This window comes from Thalassophryne amazonica, chromosome 2 (assembly GCF_902500255.1).
Source record: "Thalassophryne amazonica chromosome 2, fThaAma1.1, whole genome shotgun sequence".
Taxonomy (NCBI): Eukaryota; Metazoa; Chordata; class Actinopteri; order Batrachoidiformes; family Batrachoididae; genus Thalassophryne; species Thalassophryne amazonica.
This window is the reverse complement of record NC_047104.1, coordinates 95,507,367-95,531,568: the sequence shown is the minus strand read 5'-3', so window position 1 is coordinate 95,531,568 and position 24,202 is coordinate 95,507,367. Positions and strand designations below refer to the sequence as shown.

Sequence of the window (24,202 nt, the reverse complement as noted above, 5' to 3'; positions counted from 1 at the left end):
CCTCTGTAAAAAAAAAAACAAAAACAAAAAAAAACCCAGGATCAGACCTCAGGACACGATGAGCACTCTCATGTTCACATCTGCACACATAACTTCATGCAGATGTTGTGATTCATGAGATTTACAGCACAACAGTCCTCTCGGGTAAGTTCAGGATTTTCTCAACACTTTTGGGATTCTTTGACTTCAGCACAAATAGTACAGGGAGTACTGAAACAAAAAACCTATTGTGTGCTTAGGGTTAGTACTTTTCAGTTTTTGCATCAATTTCATTCACTTCATTTTCACTCTGTATTTGCAAAGTAGATTCAAAAGAAAATAAGATGTACAAAAAGTCATTGTTTCATCTTTTTTCTTTCATATTAAATTAATAAAAGCAATAACATCAGTGGTGTTACTAATAATATCCTTTTTTTTTTTCGTTTTTTTGCAGGGCATTTAGGCTTGTATTCGTCAGTACAAACCACATGGAAAGAAAAACACAAACAGGACCACAGCACACCTACAACACGCTGCTAAGACACTTTATTAAAAATAGAAACATATATTCCATAGCACTTTTCATACAGACTACAATGGTCCACTGGTATTTTCAAAAATGAGTTACATACTATAAAACAGTCATTTGGCCTAAATCCACTGTAGAAAGATCTCCAAAACAGAGCGAGAAAGAGAGAGACAGAGAGACAGAGAGAGAGAGAGAGAGAGAGAGAGAGAGAGAGAGAGAGAGAGAGAGAGAGAGAGAGAGAGAGAGAGAGAGTGCCAGAGAGAAGGAAATTATGTGTGCCCAAGTTTCTCCTTTTACTTTGCCGGCCTGCACTTTTTTCAAAAAAGAAAGCTGCATGGAGAAAAGAAAAAATGCAAATATATGAAAAAAAGTGACAGAAATAAATGCACATACAATTGGGTTTATAAAAAGATGGCACATTTATTGCAACATAAATGTTATATACACTGTTTTTCTGAAGAAAACAAAAAAGAAATTCCCGTTGCCATTTTTTTCATGTGCATCAACAATATACCTTGAAATTCATTTGACACAAGAACAAATCTTATCAATTAACAACAGAGGCTGAAAAATACGATGGAGGTCGCACTTTTAGCAATTTGAGCTCGTACAAAGCCTTAAGTATTAGACTACAAGCAACAACTTGACTATGTTCTTGAAATGTCATTTGAAATTTTCTGGTAATAATGAATAGGTTATGGTAAATAACCGTACATTTTACTATCTAATATAGTAAAATAAAGTAAGAAACTTTTTACTCAAAACTTTTGTTTTCAAAAATCTAGAAAGAGTAATATTTAGAATCCAAGAAATATTCTTACAGTAATATTGTATAAAAGACTAACTACAGTGAAAAATAAGCCAAATGTGTTTTTTTTCCTTTGATTTTTTTTTTATATACTATACACGGGAAAGCATCTGGGAATACAGCAAAGTCTAACTTAGCAAACAGCGGAGCAAAGAAAAAAAGGAAGCATGAGAAATAGAAAACAACTAATGACGAAGACGGAGCAGGGAGTGTGACATACGTTATGCCCTCAATCAAAACCTGCCAACACGAGTGCATGCTCATGAATACTGAAATAAAGAAGGCCACATTCAGTCAGGTCACACGCACGCACACGCACACCCACACACACAAATGTGATTTCTTCACCATAGCAAATATTGAAAAATCTTGGTGTGGCATTCTTTATTCTAAGTGAATTCCCTTTTTGTCCAGAACACTCCTGAATGTGGCAGCTTTGCTTAAGATGCAGTCAACTATGAACAAAGAAATAAATGGATTATAAAGCAAGTCTTAAGAACAAAGACTTAACACAAGAAATGTAACACATGCACATTAAGATGCGGGTGGAAAAATACAGCCATGATCAGTCTGAAAACAGAAAAGAAAATCTGTTTTTTTTTTTGCTTTTGTTCATTATTGTACTACAGTAAAAAACAAACAAACAAACAAACAAAAAATGATATTCAACAAAATGTCTGAAATATCTAGTCTGTACTTAGTAAGTTGCAGCTTGGATCAAAAATAACTTAGAAGGTTCTCTCTACTATGTGAAACTGGACTTTATATGCCGGAAGCCTGGAGAATCAACCTGTTACAAAATGATCAAAACAAAATTTCAGTTCAGATAAATGCTTTCACCATTTGGAGTTGTTAACACAAAGAAAAACTATAAAGATATGTTCATCAGGCCAGGAGAACGCATGGTCTTCGTTTTCAAACTACTTCATAAAGCCATTTCTGATTAGCTGGAGGCAGGAAATGACAAAAAAGAAGCTACTTGTGCGCGGGTGCCAAAAGCATGTTACTGTGAGGCGAAATATAGACACCAGTCTGCAAAACAGGTCTCGGATTAATTTTAACACTATATGGCAAAGGAACCTAAGGACAAGCAAGTCACCTTCTCATTTAAGACGCTAAAAATATGCAGGGAATGCAAAGGTTTGCTCATGGATGTCTGCATTTTCACTGCTCACTGCTGAGGACTCAAACAAACAAACAAAACTCCACATTTCAGTAAAACTAGAGTTTGCCGTTTGACCACCACCTCTTTAGATAATATTGTTCAGGCTAATGCAGCAGCACATCTTATTCCACTGCTGAGCTTATTAACATTTTTTGATTTCAGTCCGGTAACAAAAACACCTGAAAACACCATAAAACTTTGTTTTGGTTGCAGATGTGAGAATTGTAAGAATGAACACAATATAATATATAAATAATATATTCTCTTTTTTAAAAACGAGGAGGGTTAAGTGTGTGTCTAAAAGCTAAAGGTAATTTTCAGTTGGGCACAAATGTCACTCTAAACTGGGCAATAAATTAACCTGAAACTTACCTTGTCACTGCCCAATAAATTTATCCCCTCATCTCAGACTCGCCAAAGACTTACACAGGTGGAGTGCTTAATTATTGTGGTGACCCTGGCAAACTGTAGATCAACTGAAAAGCAACAATTATCTCATCAAAACTACTTAACTTTCCCTTTAGACATACACTTTATAGCTCCATAAAATAATAAATAGAAAAACAAAACAGACAAAAACAATTGCTGTTACAATGCATTCGTCAATTCAGTTTAGGCACAAGGCAATTTCCACATACGGCTGGAGGAGATTGCGAGTCTCTGATTGTTCAGAAGCGACACACTTCTTGCAGACAGTGATATGTGCTGAAGACTTCTTGTGGGCAGAATTTTGCAGATGGAAACTGATCACAGGGAGCTGGACACCAGGCTACGCTTCAATCTTAGGACCGGATTGTGTTAGTCTAGTAGTTTTGCTTCAAGTGGTCTGTCTCCTCCAACTGGTGTCACACAACACGCGTCCTGTCTGTCAATGGGAAGCAAGGTCACCAACTCATATGGACAGAAATGATCTGGAGGAAGAAATATACTGGTTAGAGGTGTAAATATTTAAAACAAGTTTTCTTTATTTCACATTCAATTTTAGAGTCCCATAAATGACTACATCCGTCATTAATTTTGGAGTGTTTACATGACAATAACATTACAGTTGAAGTAAAGCAATGTACCCGATGACTCCTCAGAGGTGGCCCATTGGATTGGATGAGTCAGTGAGACCTGGATGAACTCCTGTGTGGGTCTGCTGGCCATCACCAGAACCACTGGTGACTTTTTCCTCTTCTCGTCTCTTAAGGCAAGCTGCTTTGGGGTTCAAATTCCGCTCTGTATGTTCAGAGAGAAAGGGGGGTTCATGTTTTTCTCAGTTCTCTGGAAAAGCCAACAAATGACTTTCTTTCATGTTTTTATGAAACAAAACTGTGACATACTATATATGTAAATACAGTGGGGAAAATAAGTATTTGACCCCCTGTCAGTTTTGCAGGTTTTCCCACCTACAAAGAATGGAGAGGTCTGTAATTTTTATCATAGGTACACTTCAACTGTGAGAGACAGGATCTAAAAAAAATCCAGTAAATCACATTGTATGATTTTTAAATAATTCATTTGCATTTTATTGCATAAAATAAGTATTTGACCCCCTAGAAAAACAGAGCTTAACAATTGGTACAGAAACATTTGTCTGCCATTACAGAGGTCAGACGTTTCCTGTAGTTCTTGACCAAGTTTTCACACACTGCAACAGGGATTTTGGTCCACTCCTCCATACAGATCTTCTCTAGATCTTTCAGGTTTGGAATTTCAGCTCCCTCCAAAGATTTTCTATTGACTTCAGGTCTGGAGACTGGCCAGGCCACTCCAGGACCTTGAAATGCTTCTTACGGAGCCCCTCCTTAGTTGCCCTGGCTGTGTGTTTGGGGTCATTGTCATGCTGGAAGACCCAGCCATGACCCATCTTCAATGCTCTTACTGAGGGAAGGAGGTTGTTTCTCGCAATACATGACCCCATCCATCCTCTCTTCAATATGGTGCAGTCATCCTGTCCCCTTTGCAGAACAGCACCCCTAGAGTATGATGTTTCCACCCCCATGCTTCACAGTTCGGATGGTTTTCTTGGGGTTGTTCTCATCCTCTAAACATGGTAAGTGGAGTTGATTCCAAAAAGCTCAATTTTGGTCTCATCTGAGCACATGACCTTCTCCCATGCCTCCTCTGGATCATCCAGATGGTCACTGGTGAACTTCAAACGGGCCTGGACATGTGCTGGCTTGAGCAGGGGGACCTTGCTGCCCTGCAGGATTTTAAACCATGACAGCATCATGTGTTACTAATGTAATCTTTGTGACTGTGGTCCCAGCTCTCTTCAGGTCATTGCGGCCAGGTACTCCTGCGTAGTTCTGAGCTTTCTCAGAATCATCCTTACCCCACAAAGTGAGATCTTGCATGGAATCCCAGACCGAGGGAGATTGACAGTCATCTTGTGTTTCTTCCACTTTCTAATAAATAATCATAACAGTTGTTGTCTTCTACCAAGCTGCTTGCCTGCTGTCCTGTAGTCCACGCGTGCACACGCGCATTGCAGCCAGAGATAGCTGCAACGTGCGTAAATAGTTAAAGTAGTTGATAAAACATTCTTGCCGCTATTGTTTCTGTAGGAAAACGTTGCTTTTCGTCCCACACATGGACGAGTCACATTCAGCTCATCTGAGCTTTAGTTATTGATCTGTTCAGATATCGTCAACGTTCGTGCAAGATGTCGGACTTGGGAGATTGGACGCAGTTGGACGACAATCAAACGGAACGCTGACGGTACGGGAACTACACAAATGATGAGGAACCGTCAACATTGAAAGCAAAACGCAATACAGAGGAATTGAGGTTGTCATTGGGATTCATTCACATTTTTCAACAGTTTGAAAATTCTGACAAAGCGCCAGCTGCAGGAATGAAGCAGGACGACGGGTAAATGATGTCTCAGAAAGTCAACGTAAGTCCACATTTCTTGCTTCGTTTTGGCTTCAGTGTCCTTCGTTAGTGCCGTGTGATGGGGGCTTAAGCAGTGTTCATTAGGCATAGGCGTGATGTATCAACAACTAGATCAACCAATCAGAGTGGCACCTGTCCTTCCCTTTAACTCAGAGTGCGGTAGGTGCACATAACCATGATCATGAGAAAGCGGTGGCAATTGAAAAGGTTTGTGGTGAGATAATGGAATATGCCAACCTGTCAGAGCACACAGCAGTCACCAAAGCTCCCTGAGGTGAAACAGTGAAGCAGTAAGGTGAGGTTGTGTATTTTGCTAGTATTTTCTTTTATTTTGTTTAAGGGTTGTTTTCAATTCACTTTCATAGTGTGTTTGATGGCCTACAATGTAACCTATGTCAGGAAGTGGATAGTGGATTTTTCCGTCATGAACATTGCTTCAGTTTGCAACAAGTATACTGGATTGCAGATCTATTTAGTCTTACTTTCAATGAGAGGATAAAAAAAGTCAACCACAAGACCTGTCTGGGAGTAAAATCTATACCTTGTTGCTGTCTATTCAGTGATGCTGCCGTTTTGGGCAATAATTTTTTTGTCTTTAGTTTTTCAGTGGTTGTGTTGTTGCAACACTTGCGATATTGCATGTTCTGTCTGTTCATAGTGTGCCTTTTGTTTTGCCTCGTTAGTATGGCCAAAGACACTTAACTGTATTGAAAAGCATCTGGTAAAAACATAAAAAAAAAAAAAAAAAAAAAAAAAGGACAGAGATGAGCATTCCAGCTCCAGCAAAAAAGCCATGCATTGATATTTTACGGTGGGGACTTGCCTCTAACTTGCTGCTCCAAGCTAAGTATGACAGCCACAGCCTGGTGGAGAATGAGGAGCTTTGTCTGAGGCTTCTCACTTTTCAGGTGCAGCTGACACATGCGACCCAGCTCTTTGAAGGCCTCGTTGATATCTCGAACCCTTAGGCGTTCACGAGCGTTGTTAGCCATCCTCCTCTCGCGTTCTCGCTCAGCTTTCTGCTCTGGATTCAGGTCTTCATCTTCATTGATACTGTCAGAGATAGGATAAGAACTCCACCCACAGTCAAACTAAGTATAAATTAAGAAGTAGATAGAATAAAATAAAACAAATAAGCATATTTTGTATTTCATTCTAATACAATATTATTTTAGTCTATGTACATTTAATGGACCACAAAAATCATATCTATTCAATACAATTCAATCTTTACTTGTTGTACTGTAATAAATGCTAACTTCAATCAACATTTATTTGTATAGCCCTTTACAGCAGCCAGATAGAGACCAAAGTGCTTTACAGTAAACATCAAGAATTCACAAAACTAAAACAAATATACAACAGAATTAAAGAGGCACATAAAAAGAAAACATGTCACAGGACTACTAGGTATTAAAAGCCAGTTTAAATAAATAACTCATGAGCTTTGATTTAAAAAAAAATGCTGGATAAGAAAAAGTATGTAAATCAGGAGGTAATTTGTTCCACATTCTGGGGCCAGTTACAGCAAAAACATGATCACCCCAGAGTTTGTATTTTAACCTCAGAACATCTAAGTAAACTTGAGCAGGTGCCCGTAATGTCCTACTGAAAGTGCGGAGAGTTAAAATTTCAGACAAGTAGGAAGGTGCAAGGCCAGTAATAGCTTTAAAAACAAACATTAAAATCTTAAAAAGAATTCTAAAATGAACTGTAAGCCAGTGGAGTGAGTAAAGTACAGGCATAATATGCTCACGTCTGGAAGTGTTCATTAAAAGACGAGCAGCAACATTTTGCACAAGTTGGAGGCATGCAAGAGAAGACTAGTTAACACCAGCATAAAGTGCATTACAGTAATCAAGTCTGGAGCTTATGAAAGTATGAATGGCCGCCTGAAGATCACATCTACTGGGAAATTGTTTTACTTTTACAGTTTTTTTTTTTTTTTTACTGTTTATCTGTTGATCGAATCTCAAACAGCTGTCTAATATCACTCCCAAATTCTTGACGGCTGGTGTGGCAGAAAGGTATTGATTGAGCGCTATGATCATTTCATGCCAGAGTCTATGGTACTAAAAGAGAAACAGAAAGACAGAAACAGACAACTAACAAACAGGCTACCAGAGACGACTTTCACGCAGGTTTTCTGTGTCGGCTATCAACACAAATGTTAGTTACAATTCCTCTTCAATGATTTTACTTGGTTTGCCAAAATGAGTCAGTGTGGAGACTAATGTTTTGCCATAACTTTATTAGATGTCTTTTTCCTATCGGTAAGTCAGAAATTCTGAGTTCCCAATTTTCATGCAGCAATGCAATTCATCATGCAATGCGCAAAACAGTGAACTCAGTATATTTGCCATAGATTTCTCTCAAAATAAATAAATAATAAATAACAGCAGCAACAACAACAAAACTGTAATATTGGGACATACAACAGTAACTTATATTGTATAATGACTACATTTTTTACACAGACTTTGTTAATTTAGTGAAAAATCCAAAAGGATTATACCTTTAAAAATGGCATCATTATAAAAATATGTAATGATAGTTAAATGGACAAAAATCTACATTATAATTAAATAGTCACTTTGGAATTGAAAGTTTATTTTTCCTTTTTCTCATCTGTAAAAGACAATGTAATTATTTGTGATATTCCATCTGTAAAAGGCTGTCTCCCAGCTTTCACGCTCCTTTAAATCAGCGCAAGTTCAAATGAATTGTTTTGTTGTCCTTACCTAGTGCGTGGGGCTGCACGGGTTGTTTTCATGTCTCTTTTATTGCTCTCATCATCTGAATTATCTTCACCAGACAGGTTTTCATGCATCTCATCTTTGTCCTGTTTCTCCACCTTCAGCTCCAGAGTAGCAGGCACCTGGCCAGCCAGGCCTGAAGCAAGACCTGCTGAAAATAACATGCACAATAACTGAACCATATACTGACTTAATCATAAAATAATTCCAAAGGATTGCAAAGATAATGACACCTCTGAATGTTTCCACTTGGTGGTTGAGTTCTGCGCTGGATGTGGAGCTGGCACTCGGCAGCCCTCCATGGCTGTTGTTTAGGCTGGTAGCATCATCAGCGTGAGCACCACCCTTCATGCAAAACAGGCAGCAAGAACATCTTAAGAAAGGAAGCAGGCAATCCTTGCAGATGCTGTGTAAAGTAACACTTCTGAACAAGAGACGTGTCAAGAGCTTGATAAAGATACACAAGCCCTAAACAGGAACTATTTAGATATTACTTGACTTTTTGTAAATTCGGAGCTTGCACTATTGGTATCAATTAAATCCTGTGTTGCAGACCGAACGGTCCGCCCCTAAAAATTGGCCCGCCCTGCCTCCACTGCGTATGCGTCATTTCGGAGCTCAGCAGCTTGTCTGAGACAGTCTCTTCATCCAAAGCAATCAAATGGATTAATGGGATTATTAACCACCAGATGACAAGGAAAAACCTCTTAAATCATTTTGAAGTCAGTTTTAAGCAGAAACAAGGCAATTACTTATTGTTTTCTTTGAAACAATTGTACCTGCTAATTCCAGAACATAGTGAAGCTTCCCACAAGTGGTCCTTGGGTCTTGGACAACTCTTGATAATGCTTTTCACTCCTCTGTTAGAAATCATGCAAGGAGCACCTGGTCATGACCAGTTTATGGTGAAATGATGTTCTTTCAACTTTCAGATTATGGCCCCAACAGTGGTCACTGGAACATTCAGAAGTTTAGAAATACTTCTGCAACCAATGCCACCAGTACATTTTGCAACAATAAGGTTGCGATCTTGTGAGCTCTTTGCTTTTACCCATCATGAGATGTTTCTTGTGTGACATCTTGGTAATGACACACCTTTTTATACAACCCCTGGCAATAATTATGGAATCACCGGCCTCGGAGGATGTTCATTCAGTTGTTTAATTTTGTAGGAAAAAAGCAGATCACAGACATGACACAAAACTAAAGTCATTTCAAATGGCAACTTTCTGGCTTTAAGAAACACTATAAGAAATCAAGAAAAAAAAATTGTGGCAGTCAGTAATGGTTACTTTTTTAGACCAAGCAGAGGGAAAAAAATATGGACTCACTCCATTCTGAGGAATAAATTATGGAATCACCCTGTAAATTTTCATCCCCAAACCTAACACCTGCATCAAATCAGATATGCTTGTTAGTCTGCATCTAAAAAGGAGTGATCACACCTTGGAGAGCTGTTGCACCAAGTGGACTGACATGAATCATGGCTCCAACACGAGAGATGTCAATTGAAACAAAGGAGAGGATTATGAAACTCTTAAAAGAGGGTAAATCATCACGCAATGTTGCAAAAGATGTTGGTTGTTCACAGTCAGCTCTGTCTAAACTCTGGACCAAATACAAAAAACATGGGAAGGTTGTTAAAGGCAAACATACTGGTAGACCAAGGAAGACATCAAAGCGTCAAGACAGAAAACTTAAAGCAATATGTCTCAAAAATCGAAAATGCACAACAAAACAAATGAGGAACGAATGGGAGGAAACTGGAGTCAACATCTGTGACCGAACTGTAAGAAACCGCCTAAAGGAAATGGGATTTACATACAGAAAAGCTAAACGAAAGCCATCATTAACACCTAAACAGAAAAAACAAGGTTATAATGGGCTAAGGAAAAGCAATCGTGGACTGTGGATGACTGGATGAAAGTCATATTCAGTGACGAATCTTGAATCTGCACTGGGCAAGGTGATGATGCTGGAACTTTTGTTTGGTGCCGTTCCAATGAGATTTATAAAGATGACTGCCTGAAGAGAACATGTAAATTTCCACAGTCATTGATGATATGGGGTTGCATGTCAGGTAAAGGTACTGGGGAGATGGCTGTCATTACATCATCAATAAATGCACAAGTTTACGTTGATATTTTGGACACTTTTCTTATCCCATCAATTGAAAGGATGTTTGGGGATGATGAAATCATTTTTCAAGATGATAATGCATCTTGCCATAGAGCAAAAACTGAAAACATTCCTTGCAAAAAGACACACAGGGTCAATGTCATGACCTGCAAGTAGTCCGGATCTTAATCCAACTGAAAATCTTTGGTGGAAGTTGAAGAAAGCTGATCTGGCAACAGCAATCAGAGAAAGTTGGAGCCAGATTGATGAAGAGTACTGTTTGTCACTCATTAAGTCCATGCCTCAGAGACTGCAAGCTGTTATAAAAGCCAGAGGTGGTGCAACAAAATACTAGTGATGTGTTGGAGCGTTCTTTTGTTTTTCATGATTCCATAATTTTTGCCTCAGAATTGAGTGATTCCATATTTTTTCCCCTCTGCTTGGTCTAAAAAAGTAACCGTTACTGACTGCCACAATTTTTTTTCCTGCTTTCTTATAGTGTTTCTTAAAGCCAGAAAGTTGCCATTTGAAATGAATTTAGTTTTGTGTCATGTCTGTGATCTGCTTTTTTTCTACAAAATTAAACAACTGAATGAACATCCTCCAAGGCCGGTGATTCCATAATTTTTGCCAGGGGTTGTAGGCCACCAGTTGGGACTGAACCAGCAGATATTAATTTGCACTGACAAGAGGCAAGATTGCTTTCTAATTACTGATAGTTTTCAGCTGGTGTCTTGGCTTTCCATGCTTTTTTGCACCTCCCTTTCTCCAGGTGTTCAATACTTTTTCCCTGTCATGTCACATTATTACGCATAACTCAAATTTTGGACATCTATGGTTCGATTTCTTTATATGTGTAAAATACTTGGGTATTTACCGACATCTGGTAAAAATGTGATGTCAACAGCACCTTTAGAAATATATTTACTGAGAAAAAGGTGATTCAATACTTACTTTACCCGCTGTGTGTGTGTACACACCCACTCACATACATACACTATATATATATAGTCCAAGTCCCTATATATACATACATATAGGGACTTGGAAACACTATGCAAAAATTGTAAGTATATTTGTCTCATCAAAATATCTAATCAACACTTATTATAAACAGAATAGCTGAAGTAAAATTTCGGAAAGATATGACTTGATTTTAGATAACAGATCTTAAATATCTTGTTCAGTGAAACTAACGTACGTTACATTTGAGAAGAAACAGGCTTTTAAACTCACCATGAGCCTCTGAAGAAGCTGTGTTAGTAACCTGGTTTAACACTAGTAAAATAAAACCCATCTAGTTTCAAGATCTTATTTTAAGAAACCGTAAGTACCTTTCAACTTGTTTTAATGGCAGATTTTACTTACTTGTTCCAATTAAAACACCTTGGTTTGCAATAAGTGCCTCTCTATTTTCATTTAAGGTTTGTTTCTTTGTGTAACAGTTACATACTGATGCACTGAAATCTCAAACACACCACACAAATATTTGATCCGTCGTAAACACCGTTATTGATGCCTGATACTCTGGGTGTTTTTTGTGATTCAGTGACTTATCTTAAATATGAAACCACCTTTCCTGTCATGCCCAGAAAAGACCTTTAATTTTTCCCTGCTACAATTCACTTTTATTTGCTGTAACATTCTCAACAAACACAACTAAGAACATATGTCCATGTGACAAATTCTTCTGCATACTGTTTCAAAAGATATCAAAAACAACCACTCCAATGTTTGGTCATTTCCTTGTTATTTTTTATCATATTCACAAGTGAAAATTGGTCAACTCCCACTATGTTGTACCGAAAACTCTCTCCTTCCTGAGGTTTACCATATGTTTTTGAGCTATTTGATTTCCCTTCTGAGAACTAAGGGATCATGATTGAGGGTGGAGGGAATCTCCCCCTTTTCTTATGGAATGTGATCCCTAGTCACTGCTGGCCTCTGTTAACCTCACTACCCGGAGACCCGTGACCCACCCCTTCTTCAGCACTACGCTAATCTTTGCTGTGCTCTCAACAGGTGTCCAAACAATTCTTTGTCTGGAGGAGGAGGAGAGAAGCTGAGATCTGGCAAGAAAAGAACACTGCCATTTTCATGGCTGGGTCTGATTACCATACAGCTGAAGACCTCTATTTGGGTGGAGGCCGTGGGTTCAGACACACATTTCCAACGATTCACATTTCCTGGTTTCTTAAATAGAAGTGATGAAAATGGGTGGATGCCGTAAAGGGTGGGGTGTTAAGCAGTGTAAAAGTCTGGCTGTGCTGTACTAAAGTTGTTGAGTCTCATGTAAGGAACCCACTTGCCTCACAGGAAAGGCTGTTAGAACAGACACATTATGATCAACCTCACCATCAGTCGGTCAGTAACACTGCCACAGTTCACTCCACTTTCACCACAATGAAATTTTCTGACAACCACAAACATTAACAGACCAAACAACCTAATGGAGAAGACAGAAAGAACATAAAACCCAGTGCCTCTATACTTTCTTGTGTAGTGTAATGGGTCATCATAAAAACTAGAAGCTTCAGCAGCTTTGAAAATACATCACTGGTGGCAAAGCTGATATGAGACAACGGACAAGATGAAAGGAAAACAAATCTTGATAAATGCTGCAACATAATAAAGTGCAGTTGTAGTAACCAAACTGATAATGGATCTTTCTGGATGAAAAAGATAAAATATATTTGTGTTGGACATGAGAACTAAATAGACTGAGGAGAAAAAAAACCCTCAACCATATAACTTATTATTTAACACGTTTGTTTTAATGGGATTACTACTTCTTGCATGATCTGCATCCAGTACTTTTGCAAAGTAGGTTGTAATCAATTGCATTTTTTTTTTTATCTGAACCAAATTATTGCCAAACACCCATGGATGACAGTTGGAAAACCAGCACAATTTAAGTTCCACTACAGATGTGTTCAAATCTCTAGGTCATTTAACAAGAAATGCCTCAGATGGAGGATGGATGAACACATCATGATTTATACTGAGACCTGCATTCCCCTGTTTCTCAAGAGGCTTAGACTTTAACTCTAAAAGGACAGCAACACACGAACACTTTCTACACCAAAATAAACTTCCCTCCACTATGCCTGTTTTTCTCATTTCTCTTTCACTCTTGTGTATGCAGCCGTCCTCGAGAGGAGGGTGAGCTTTGAGCCAGCCACTACACTTATGGAAAATATGTCAGGATAAATTCATCTGTTCTTTTTGGAAAATGTCTAGTTTTTACATATGGCAGTCGGCCCATTTCCAACAGGTGGCCAAGTTTGAAAACCTACACATGAAAACACAGACAAGCTATACGTTTTTTAACCCCTGGCATTGCTAACATTTCACACAATATCCTAAATTGATGACAAATTTAATGAATAAACAGTTGTGAAGCACTTGTACCAATGCTGCTGTCCGACTTGAAACCAACGCAGAGGCGGGGAAGTTTGCTCCAATTGCCGCTATTGGCCCATTTTGTCCTTGTCCCAGTAGACTGTGTATGTCGCTGGGCAGACTGGCAGTGGAACCCACTGCATGGTTCCTCAGTACAATGATTGCATCATCCAGTCTGTCCAGACGATCCTCCATTCGAGACTGAAGGGACCAGTGGGATTGAAGAGTGTTGGGTTAGGGAGACAGAGAACAGAGGAAAGAAACACAGTAGCTTAGTATAAGTATATTAGGACAGAAATGGAAAACACAGATTGTATAGTGTGGACATAAAAAAGGAATAAAAATAAAACATCAGAACCATAAAATCAAGTGCAAGAACTGCAAAAAAAAAGTACAACTTGTATAAATAAAATTTATTTTATCCTGTTTTACTGAAAAATGGACTGATGCACTTGCAGAATTTTACCACTTACCATATTTACTCCATTAAAGGCCCCCATCATATTAAACGCCCCCCACTCTGCCCCGACATTTTTCAGCACATTGAATGTAGTGAAATTGTGAATTCCTGAGAATAGAGTAAAATGAAAATGAGAAAAACATAAGCGATGCATGAAGTTCACAAGTTGTGGCTAGTGTCCAGGACCGTCGTAATCCTCCTCTGCTGAAGTCTTGGCGTCATCTTCACTTTTTTCCACATTCGACTCAGGGAGGACAATGTGTGACTCGGGTAATACAAGACTTGGGTCTTCTTGAAGGTTTGCCATGACATCCTCTTCCATTGCAATGTCAGCCGTGTCAAATCCCTCAAATGGGTCACCATCAGAATCAGACTTAGCCCCAAACAAGTTATCCCCTGTGCCATCCACAGCACATGAGATGCCAAAATTCTTGAAGGATTTGCGTATCAGCTCAGGGGTTTACTGCTCGCCATGACTCCTTGATCCATTTGAGTAAATCGTTCTTCGATGGGCACTTTCTATTCCCGTAGGAAGTTTTCGCAATCGGTCCGCTGAACAGACATTCATCATACAACTCTTGCATGCGGGATTTGAATGGACAGTTTTAACTCTCAACTCACATCAACGGGTTGCAGGTGTGATGTGCAGCCTCCTGGTATGACTGCTATGTCAGTGTTATAGGGTTTCCCTCACCATCTTCTTGACATCACCAGTCAAATGGCCTCAAAATTAATCTCACACAAGTAATGGCGTGTCTGACTATTTCGTCCACAGACTACCCATAGCCAATGCTTGATCAAGTCTTCATCTGCCCACAATGTCCTCCCAGATCCACAGTAGCACACCTGTATGCCGCTAAGGATTTTATCCTTGTTCATAGGCCTGATCCCTGGCAACAGCACCAAGGGTGCCAACTTGGTACGGTCTGCGTAGGCAGCCAATGTGACTGTGATCCTCTTTTTTTTCATGCCCTGTTGATGATCGTTATTTCACGCTCCCCGGCTTGTGACAAGGTACTCTTCCCTGGCAGCTTGAACCAAACTGGTGTTTCGTCCATATTCCCAATCATACTGGTGTCATATTTGCGCATCTTACGCTTTCTCAAGACATACTTCAGAAATTTGTCCACCTTGTTATGTGTCAGTTCTTTTGGTGCTGAGCATGAGTAGATAATTGGCTTGATATATTATGTCGTTCCACAATCTTCAAATACCAGCCATTCGAGGTTCTGAAGTTTTGGTTTCCATGTTGCTTATGCAGCTGCAGTGCCTCATATTTTAGACTCTTCCTTGTCACGCGGACGCTTGCTGTTCTCCTTTTGTGGAACCATATTAGCAGCTCCTCTTCAATGTCCTGATAACGCACTTTCCTCCCCCCACCAGGCAGGCATTTTGGTATTCTGGCCAGGGCTGCATGCTTATCCTTGTTCCTACACCACTCCCAGACACACTTCCTATCAACTACAAAAACCTGAGCAGCAGGATGGTTCCCCTTCTCTTCCACTTCTTTCACAACTTCTAGCTTGAACGCTGCCAAGTAGCAACGTTTGCACGAAGTAGCTACTGCATGCAGATAAACATTCATTTAGAGTCTGCACTGCTTCTCTTGCATGCAGTACACATGTCTATATTTTGCCAACTCCACCTTGCATTCAACTGCAAACATTTGCATGCAGTACACATGTCTATACTATGCCAACTCCACCTTGCATTCAACTGCAAGCATTTGTACGCAAACCATCGTTAATAAATGTCCCCCTTATCGAAAATTTCACACACCCGGGGCATTTAATAGAGTAAATACGGTAATCTAACACTTGTACCTAAGCTTAGACTGAAAGCTGGAATGATAAAAGACCATGATGACATGGCAACAAAAGAAATACAAATGAAACAGCATTCAATCTATGGAATGTAGGCTGAACTCAAGCTTGTGAGAACAAACAAAATAAAGTATGGATCATGGAATGATTAAAGGCTCTATCTGAAGGGCAGGAGTACCTCACAGACATCCTTTAAGAAAGACATAGCATCCTGGAGATGCTCATGTAACTGCTGATGAACTCTGTTTTTCTGGCAAATTCAAATAAGAATAAGACAGGATTATGGAAAAGCCAATACCGATGAATACCAAAATCACTCTGTGGAAAGATATTTTATTTAAAAAGACATGCAGACAGTAAAGTAGAATCTGAAAGAATAGCTGCTGACCATTCACTTTGTAAATGAAACTCTCTTTTGCTTTACAATGTAATCACGCCCATATAATGTGAGTGAGACTGGATTGTCTGGTCCACATTTACAGTTGTTAATATGTATTAATAAGTGTGATGAAAAACTGTCTTACAAATGTCAAGACAAATATTAAAAACCTTAGGTGAAGTAATTTGAATGCTAAGTATTAGTCTGCATTATGTTTACGTCAAGACTTGAAGCATATCCCCTTTAGCACAATGCTCTGCAGTATTTAAGAGACTGTGATCCAAAAAGTATTGAAAAACTCCTACTAATATGTCATCACTGCAGGGCAGCATTTATTCAGCACTATGTGCTTTAGGCCTCATGTCAATAACAGTTTCTCCTTAAGCGGCAGCATCTTTTTTCTAGTACTCAAAATAAGAATGGACCGAATGCATGTGCATGTTACCACCTCCAGAAAAAGGCCTGCATGCCTTGAGGGCGGTTCACTTTTTTATATGGTAATTTGGAGCACTTTTAAATGGAAAATTCCTGAACTTTTCAGAAAGACCCTGTGACATCACTTGTCAGGCAATGGGGAGGAGAGGTTTATTTTTGCTGTTTCTGTCTACAGTCAGTTACTTTGTCATTCAAAATCTATAGACCCTGTCACACCTTGACGATTTAGTCAGCATAAGGCAAGTCCCTTCGGCTGCTCCCTTGTTTGCACTCGGGGTCGTCACAGCAAATCCAAGGTGGATCTGCATGTTGAATTGGCACAGGTTTTACGCCGGATGCCCTTCCTGACGCAACTCCACATTACATGGAGAAATGTGGCACCCGGAACCTTCTGCACTGAAACCAAGCACATTAACCACTTGGCCACCACCCCTGCCACGATTCAGTCAGCGTATGCCAACCATATTAAAAATGCTGGCATAAGTCCAATAAGTTAATGGTAAGTTTTTTTATAAGTTAAGAACAAGTTGAAGCATGTTGAAACACGCCGATATACGCCCTAATAAGCTGAGCTCCTCAAAAATTTTTGGGTATGCTGAAAATTTTCATGCCAGCCGCGTGACTCACACGTCCTGCACATGTTGGACATAAGTTGTAGTTAAGTTATGTGATTGTTGGAGCACGTTTCTTGTAATTTACTCATAAGTCTAAATCCGTCCATTACTGCTGGCCACTGATTGGCTGAAAGCTGCAGTCCTCATGCAAAACGACTGTTTCATTCACACACGCAAAAAATATCAAGTCGGACCTGTTCATTTCAGTTCAATTCACCATCACAGATGGACATGAATCCACATAAAGCTCCTGATTTTTGAAAATGACCCCTGAAAATACTTGAATTAGTGGCTGGAAGCGCAGCGTTTTAAAGCAAGTCCCTTGGATGCCTGTGTGGCACTCTGAACACACAGAAGCGCTGTGACCTTTTAAAGCTGTTGCTGTGGTGTGATCATCAGATGACCTGATCGATCAATCAGGGTGATCACGCCTGATTAATGCACTGTTTAAACATTTAAAGCGCCGTCGCTGTCAGTGATCACCACACCAACAGATCACACAGCACTTCATTCAGATCACACCTGATCACGGTCGACTGGCACGTAAAAGTTTAAATCATCACAGCGTTTCATTATTCAGGTCTGTGATGACCTGAGAAGACCGCTGATCAGGAAGCAGCCGGCGCTTTCAACATTTAAAGAGACAGCGCTCCATTCATTCACTGCAGCGTTTCCCACAGCCAGTCACCTCATCAGCATTCAGTACACAATGAAAATGGTCCACCAAAATAAAATAATAATAATAATAATAATAAAAAAAAGTTAAATTACTCTGTTTCTGACCGGCACCACACCGTGCAGTACAGACCCGAACCACTGGGTGTAAAAGGGGATGTCGGCATACGCTGGTTGATCATCAAGGTGTGACAGCTGCATTAATTCATTAGACCTGTGCCAGCGTGTGCCAGAGTTTTCAATACGGTCGACATATGCAGGCTAAATCATCAAGGTGTGACAGGGCCTTATGACAACAGAGACAAAAAAAAAAACAACAACAACAAAATCTCATCTGTGATAGTAGACTGGACAGATATTTTCCTGTTGAGGGTGAGTACTTTTTAATCTAATCACCGTTTACTATAAAATAGATGTCAGCTTTTATTGTTGTCATAGAAACAAATCCCACAGGTAGACTAGCACTTTTCTGCCAGAAAAAAATGCTACATGGACACAAGACCTTAAGGTCTCTTATTTATTTTAACTTCTGCAAGTTCTTAAACTTATATAGAAACCCTTATTAAACCAAATACATCCTCGAGATAAAGAGCAGGATGTCAGTCTTGAGACCCATTTTCTTTCTTTTTTGCATTTATGCATTTATTTTCAGACTGTCACTCTGAATTATCCAGTTTGTTTTTCTTTTTAAAATGAACAACTCATGATTAGGCACTGTTCACTCCAGCTGGTCAAACAGAAGGTAACGTTTGACAGCAAACCACCAGTGGATTTGTACTTACTGGATGAAATATGAAAAACATTAGAAACATTAAATATAATTTTTAGGGTTGCGTTGACTCATACTGTGGACTGAACAGTGCATATATTTTCCTCCTTAATTGTTACATTTTAATTTATTCTGAAAACCCTTACTTGTTAAGCCAGTATTTTCCAGAATAATTAAATTATAAACCCACAACAGAAAAACTTAAATAAGATCACACGTTAACACAGTGGTCATACCATTAGGTACAAAAATTCATCACATGTTCAAAAGAGTAATGAAATAATGATAGTAACCTACTTTGCAATTGTTGGGAGATTAGTTATACGATACAATCTATTATAGCAACACTGCATCTATGTTCGAAGTTTGTTCCAGTCAGTAGAATTACCAGTGATCACTGATGTCACAAATGGATACTGAATGCTGTTCTTTTTCCCCAACTGTATATAATATTGAAAGCAAGCACTAGAAATAACACAGCATAAAGGGCCTAATTTACTACAGGTTTAAGTGTGTTAAAACATGCACAACCACCATAGCACCCACAAAAAAAGTGCATGCCGATTTTACTAATACTGAGCGCACTGAGGACTGTATCATTCAAATACACAAAGTAGCACATATTGCCCATTTAGCAGGTTTGCCTGCATGAATATGCAATTTGGGTGTGAGGTTTTCATAAGCAACACAATTTATCAAGGTCAAAAGGAAATTAGTGGGCAATGATAGCGTCTTCATTTTGCATGTTTGAAACCTTGGTGTTAACTGACTGACCTTGACACAGACTTCTGTTCCAGCAGAACAGAAGCTGCAGTCTCATCATATAGACAATAACAATAATTAAAAAATAATTAATTGTAAACATTGCGCAATTTAAACAGTTAACTGTTTACTTTATGCTCACTTCTTTAAGAATAAAAGTCTCTATGCATAACAGGCAAACTACCCACAGACACATATCTGAGTCCTGTGAAACATCACAGTTTTGCAGAGGACGCACAACATGTGAACATGTTTATGCACTGGCTATTACAACAAACAAAAAAACCCAATATCATTGAATAATTACACTGTGTTCTGCCAGTGAAACCCAAAGAACTGTGTGCACAGATCTTTGGGTTTTGGCACACAGCAGAATTATTCACCAGTTTGCTTTAAGGCCCGATCACACGCCACTTACCGAAGGGCAATGAAGCCCAAACGAAACAAAAAATCTCGACTTTTGTTTAAGAGCCTTAGTCTGTAACTGTGGAATGGTTTATAGAAGGGTATATCATGTTTCAGTAAGCCACTGAAGTTTTTTTAGGAGAAGATATATTGTCCAAATGGACAAAAATTAAGTTTTTTATCCAAAGATCCCTTCGGGCGGAAAATTACGACCCTTTTTAGGGTAGGGGTTAAAGGGGCAAAAAAAAAAAAAAGGTCGTAATTTTCCAACTTTTGCTCATTTATTTATTTATTTATTTATTTATCCAAAGATCCCTTCGGGTGGAAAATTATGACCCCCTTTTGTTTTTTTTTAGGGTAGGGGTTAAAGGGGCCTCATGACCGAAAGAACGAGATCGCGAGTACAAGCGGCCGAGATGAGTTTCCTCCGCAGGGTGGCTGGGCGCTCCCTTAGAGATAGGGTGAGGAGCTCGGTCACTTGGGAGGAGCTCGGAGTCGAGCTGCTGCTCCTACACGTCGAAAGGAGTCAGTTGAGGTGGCTCGGGCATCTTTTCCGGATGCCCCCTGGACGCCTCGCTGGAGAGGTGTTCTGGGCACGTCCCATTGAGGGGGGGGCCCCGGGACGCGCTGGAGGGACTACATCTCTCGGCTGGCTGGGGGCGCCTTGGGGTTCCCCCGGTGGAGCTGGGGTGTGTGTGTGGATCGGGAGGTCTGGGCGGCTTTGCTTGAGCTGCTGCCCCCGCGACCCGACTCCGGATAAAGCGGAAGAAAATGGATGGATGGATGGGTTAAAGGGGCCAAAACAGTGACACTGAAACATGATACATCACCACCCATTTGAAAGTTACAGATTTCGGCTCTTAATTGTTTAAGCTTCATGCAGCTGGCGCTTCATCAGGATTTTTTAAACTGGCGAAAAATTTGAATAAATGTCACCAAAAACCTCAATTAGTCCATATTTAGTTTTGCTGCTGTTCTTGATGGTTTCTTATCATTTGCTTAGCTTTTGTAACGTTAGCGTTTAGTTCGGCTTTGTTCGACCAGCTGAATGTTTTCATACAGTGCAGAAGCCGGTTTGTGAGCACTGCTGGTGCCACTGCATTCATGCACCGTCGGAAATTACAGGGCAAACTCAGCCTGTTTGCTTGGATTTTTTTTATCTGGGTGGGGGGTCAGCTTCACTGGGCTCAGGCACCTTATATAGGCCAGACTTAATCTTTTGTATGGATACAATGAATTATTTTACCAAAAACAAAATTACAACCACGCTCCTGCCACAAGCAACTGCTGAATTTGAAACAACAAAAAAGTAGTGTAATTTCCGATGGTACTTGAACATAGCAGCAGCAGCGACAGCAGGAGCAATTGCCTCCTGTGTGCGCTTATTATTTTTTATTAAATATAACAATATAAGTGTAGGAATGACAATCCAGCCCTTATGTACATGTGGCAACTGGTAGATGATTCAGATGATTATATAACTCAGCCACATGGGGTGTGCAGCCAGTACATTCTGAGTGTCAGTCCCAAGCCCAGATAAATGAGGAGGGTTGCGTGAGGAAGGGCATCCAGCGTAAAACAAGCCAATCCAACTATGCAGACTAAGAATCGAATTCCCATACCGGATCGGTCACAGGCTGGGTTAACAACATCCGCTACCAGTGCTGTTGCCCAACAGGGTGCCGGTGGAAATTGGGCTACTGCTGGGCGAAGACGATGAAGAAGAGGAGGAGAATATTTCCAAAAACAGCGGGAGAAGAAGAAAACTAGAAGGGTGGAAATGAGAGCGGGGGCTTTGAATGTCGGTAGTATGACTGGTAAAGGGAGAGAGCTGGCTGATATGATGGAGAGGAGAAAAGTAGACATGTTGTGTATGCAAGAGACCAAGTGGAAGGGAAGTAAGAGCAGTAACATCGGCAGTGGGTGCAAGTTGTTGTACCATGGTGAGGACAGGAACAGAAATGGTGTTGGGGTAATTTTAAAGGAAGAGTATGTTAAAAGTGTGTTGGAGGTTAAGCGAGTGTCTGACAGGGTGATGAGTGTGAAGTTGGAAATTGAAGGGGTGATGATGAATATCATTAGTGCATATGCCCCACAGGTAGGTTGTGAGATGAAGGAGAAAGAAGATTTCTGGAGTGTGTTAGATGAGGTGGTGGAGACTGTGCCCAAGCATGAAAGAGTGGTGATAGGAGCAGACTTCAATCGGCATGTTGGTGAAGGGAACAGAGGTGATGAGGAAGTAATGGGTAGATAAGGTATCAAGGATAGGAATGGGGAAGGACAGATGGTAACTGAGTTTACAAAAAGGATGGAAATGGCTGTGGTGAATACCTACTTTAAGAAAAGGGAGGAGCACAGGGTAACATATAAGAGTGGAGGAAGGTGCACACAGGTGGATGACATTCTTTATAGGAGATGCAAGCTAAAAAAAATCAGAGACTGTAAGGTGGTGGCAGGAGAGTGTGTTGCTAGACAGCACAGGATGGTTGTTTGTAGGATAACTTTAGAGGTAAAGAAGAAGAAGAGCGTGAGAGCTCAACAAAGGATCAGATGGTGGAAGCTGAAGGAGGAAGACTGTTGTGTGGAATTTAGCGAGCAGGTGAGAGAAGCACTGGTTGGAGGGGAAGCAATTTTGGACAACTGGAAAAGTACTGCAGATGTGGTGAGGGAGACAGCTAGGACAGTACTGGGTATGACATCTGGACAGTGGACGGAAGACAAGGAGACTTGGTGGTGGAACGAAGAGGTCCAGGAAAGCATAAGGAGAAAGAGGTTGGCGAAAATGTTTTGGGATAGTCAGAGAGATAAAGAAAGTAGACAGGAGTACAAGGAGATGTGGCGTAAGGTGAAAAGAGAGGTGGCAAAAGCGAAGGAAAGGGCATATTGAGAGCTGTACAAGAAGTTGAATAGTAAGGAAGGAAAAGGACTTGTACCAATTGGCCAGAAAAAGGGACAGAGCTGGAAAGGATGTGGAGCAGGTTAGGGTGGTAAAAAGATGCACATGGTAATGTGCTGACAAGTGAGGAGTGTGTGCTGAGAAGGTGGAGGGAATATTTTGAAGAGCTGATGAATAAAGAAAATGAGAAAGAGAAAAGGCTGGATGATGTGGTGAGAGTAAATCAGGAAGTAAAAGAGATTAGCAAGGAAGAAGTGAGGGCTGCTATGAAGAGGATGAAGAGTGGAAAGGCAGTTGGTCCAGATGACATTCCAATGGAGGCATGGAAATGTCTAGGAGAGATGGCAGTAGAGTTTCTAACCAGATTGTTTAATAAAATCTTGGAAAGTGAGAGGATGCCTGAGGAGTGGAGACAAAGTGTGCTGGTTCCTATTTTCAAGAACAAGGGTGATGTGCAGAGCTGCAGTAACTACAAAGGCATAAAGTTGATCAGCCACAGCATGAAGTTATGGGAAAGAGTAGTAGAAGCTAGGCTTAGAAAACAGGTGAAGATCTGTGAGCAGCAATATGGTTTCATGCCGAGAAAGAGCACTACGGATGCAATGTTTGCTCTGAGAATACTGTTGGAGAAGTACAGAGAAGGCCAGAAAGAGTTACATTGTGTGTTTGTGGACTTATGATAGGGTGCCAAGAGAAGAGCAGTGGTATTGTATGAGGAAGTCTGGAGTGGCAGAGAAGTATGTTAGGGTAGTGCAGGACATGTACAAGAATAGTGCGACAGCGGTGAGATGCGCAGTCGGAATGACAGACTCATTCAAGGTGGAGGTGGGATAACACCAAGGATCAGCTTTGAGTCCTTTCTTGTTTGCAGAGGTGATGGACAGGTTGACGGATGAGATCAGACAGGAGTCCCCATGGACTATGATGTTTGCAGATGATATTAAGATCTGCAGTGAGAGTAGAGAGCAAGTTGAGTCTAGTTTGGAGAGGTGGAGATTTGCTTTGGAAAGAAGGGGAATGAAAGTCAGTAGAAGCAAGACTGAGTACATGTGTGTGAATGGGAGGGAGCCCAGTGAAATAGTGCAGTTACAAGGAGTAGAAGTGGTGAAAGTAGATGAGTTTAAATATTTGGGGTCAACTGTTCAAAGTAATGGAGAGTGTGGTAGAGAGGTAAAGAAGAGAGTGCAGGCAGGGTAGAGTGGGTAGAGAAAGGTGGCAGGAGTGATTTGTGACCGAAGAATATCAGCAAGAGTGAAGGGGAAAGTTTACAAGACAGCAGTGAGACCAGCTATGTTGTACGGCTTAGAGACGGTGGCAGAGCTGAAGATGTTGAGATTCTCTTTG

General features: G+C 40.3%; 1 protein-coding gene and 1 long non-coding RNA gene across 12 annotated transcripts in view; one reads left to right on the top strand and one right to left on the bottom strand.

Annotated features, from left to right (window-relative positions):
• Positions 1 to 512: 512 nt before the first annotated feature.
• tcf12 (transcription factor 12) overlaps positions 513 to 24,202 on the bottom strand; it is a 338,068-nt gene continuing 314,378 nt past the window's right edge. For 4 of the 11 annotated variants that reach the window (XM_034189942.1, XM_034189886.1, XM_034189949.1 and 1 more), the window contains 7 exons: positions 16,102 to 16,173; positions 13,650 to 13,841; positions 8,354 to 8,465; positions 8,106 to 8,271; positions 6,188 to 6,447; positions 3,549 to 3,702; positions 513 to 3,392 (listed from right to left, as the gene is read on the bottom strand). In XM_034189942.1, the coding sequence (XP_034045833.1) occupies positions 3,560 to 3,702; positions 6,188 to 6,447; positions 8,106 to 8,271; positions 8,354 to 8,465; positions 13,650 to 13,841; positions 16,102 to 16,173 (945 nt within the window). In that variant the 3' untranslated portion in view covers positions 513 to 3,392; positions 3,549 to 3,559. The remainder of the gene's footprint in view (positions 3,393 to 3,548; positions 3,703 to 6,187; positions 6,448 to 8,105; positions 8,272 to 8,353; positions 8,466 to 13,649; positions 13,842 to 16,101; positions 16,174 to 24,202) is intronic. The other 7 variants (XM_034189913.1, XM_034189894.1, XM_034189900.1 and 4 more) reach the window with 7 other exon arrangements.
• On the top strand, positions 15,517 to 16,040 carry LOC117527564. Its single transcript, XR_004565562.1, has 2 exons — positions 15,517 to 15,637; positions 15,674 to 16,040. It is a non-coding gene; the product is annotated as an uncharacterized LOC117527564 (long non-coding RNA).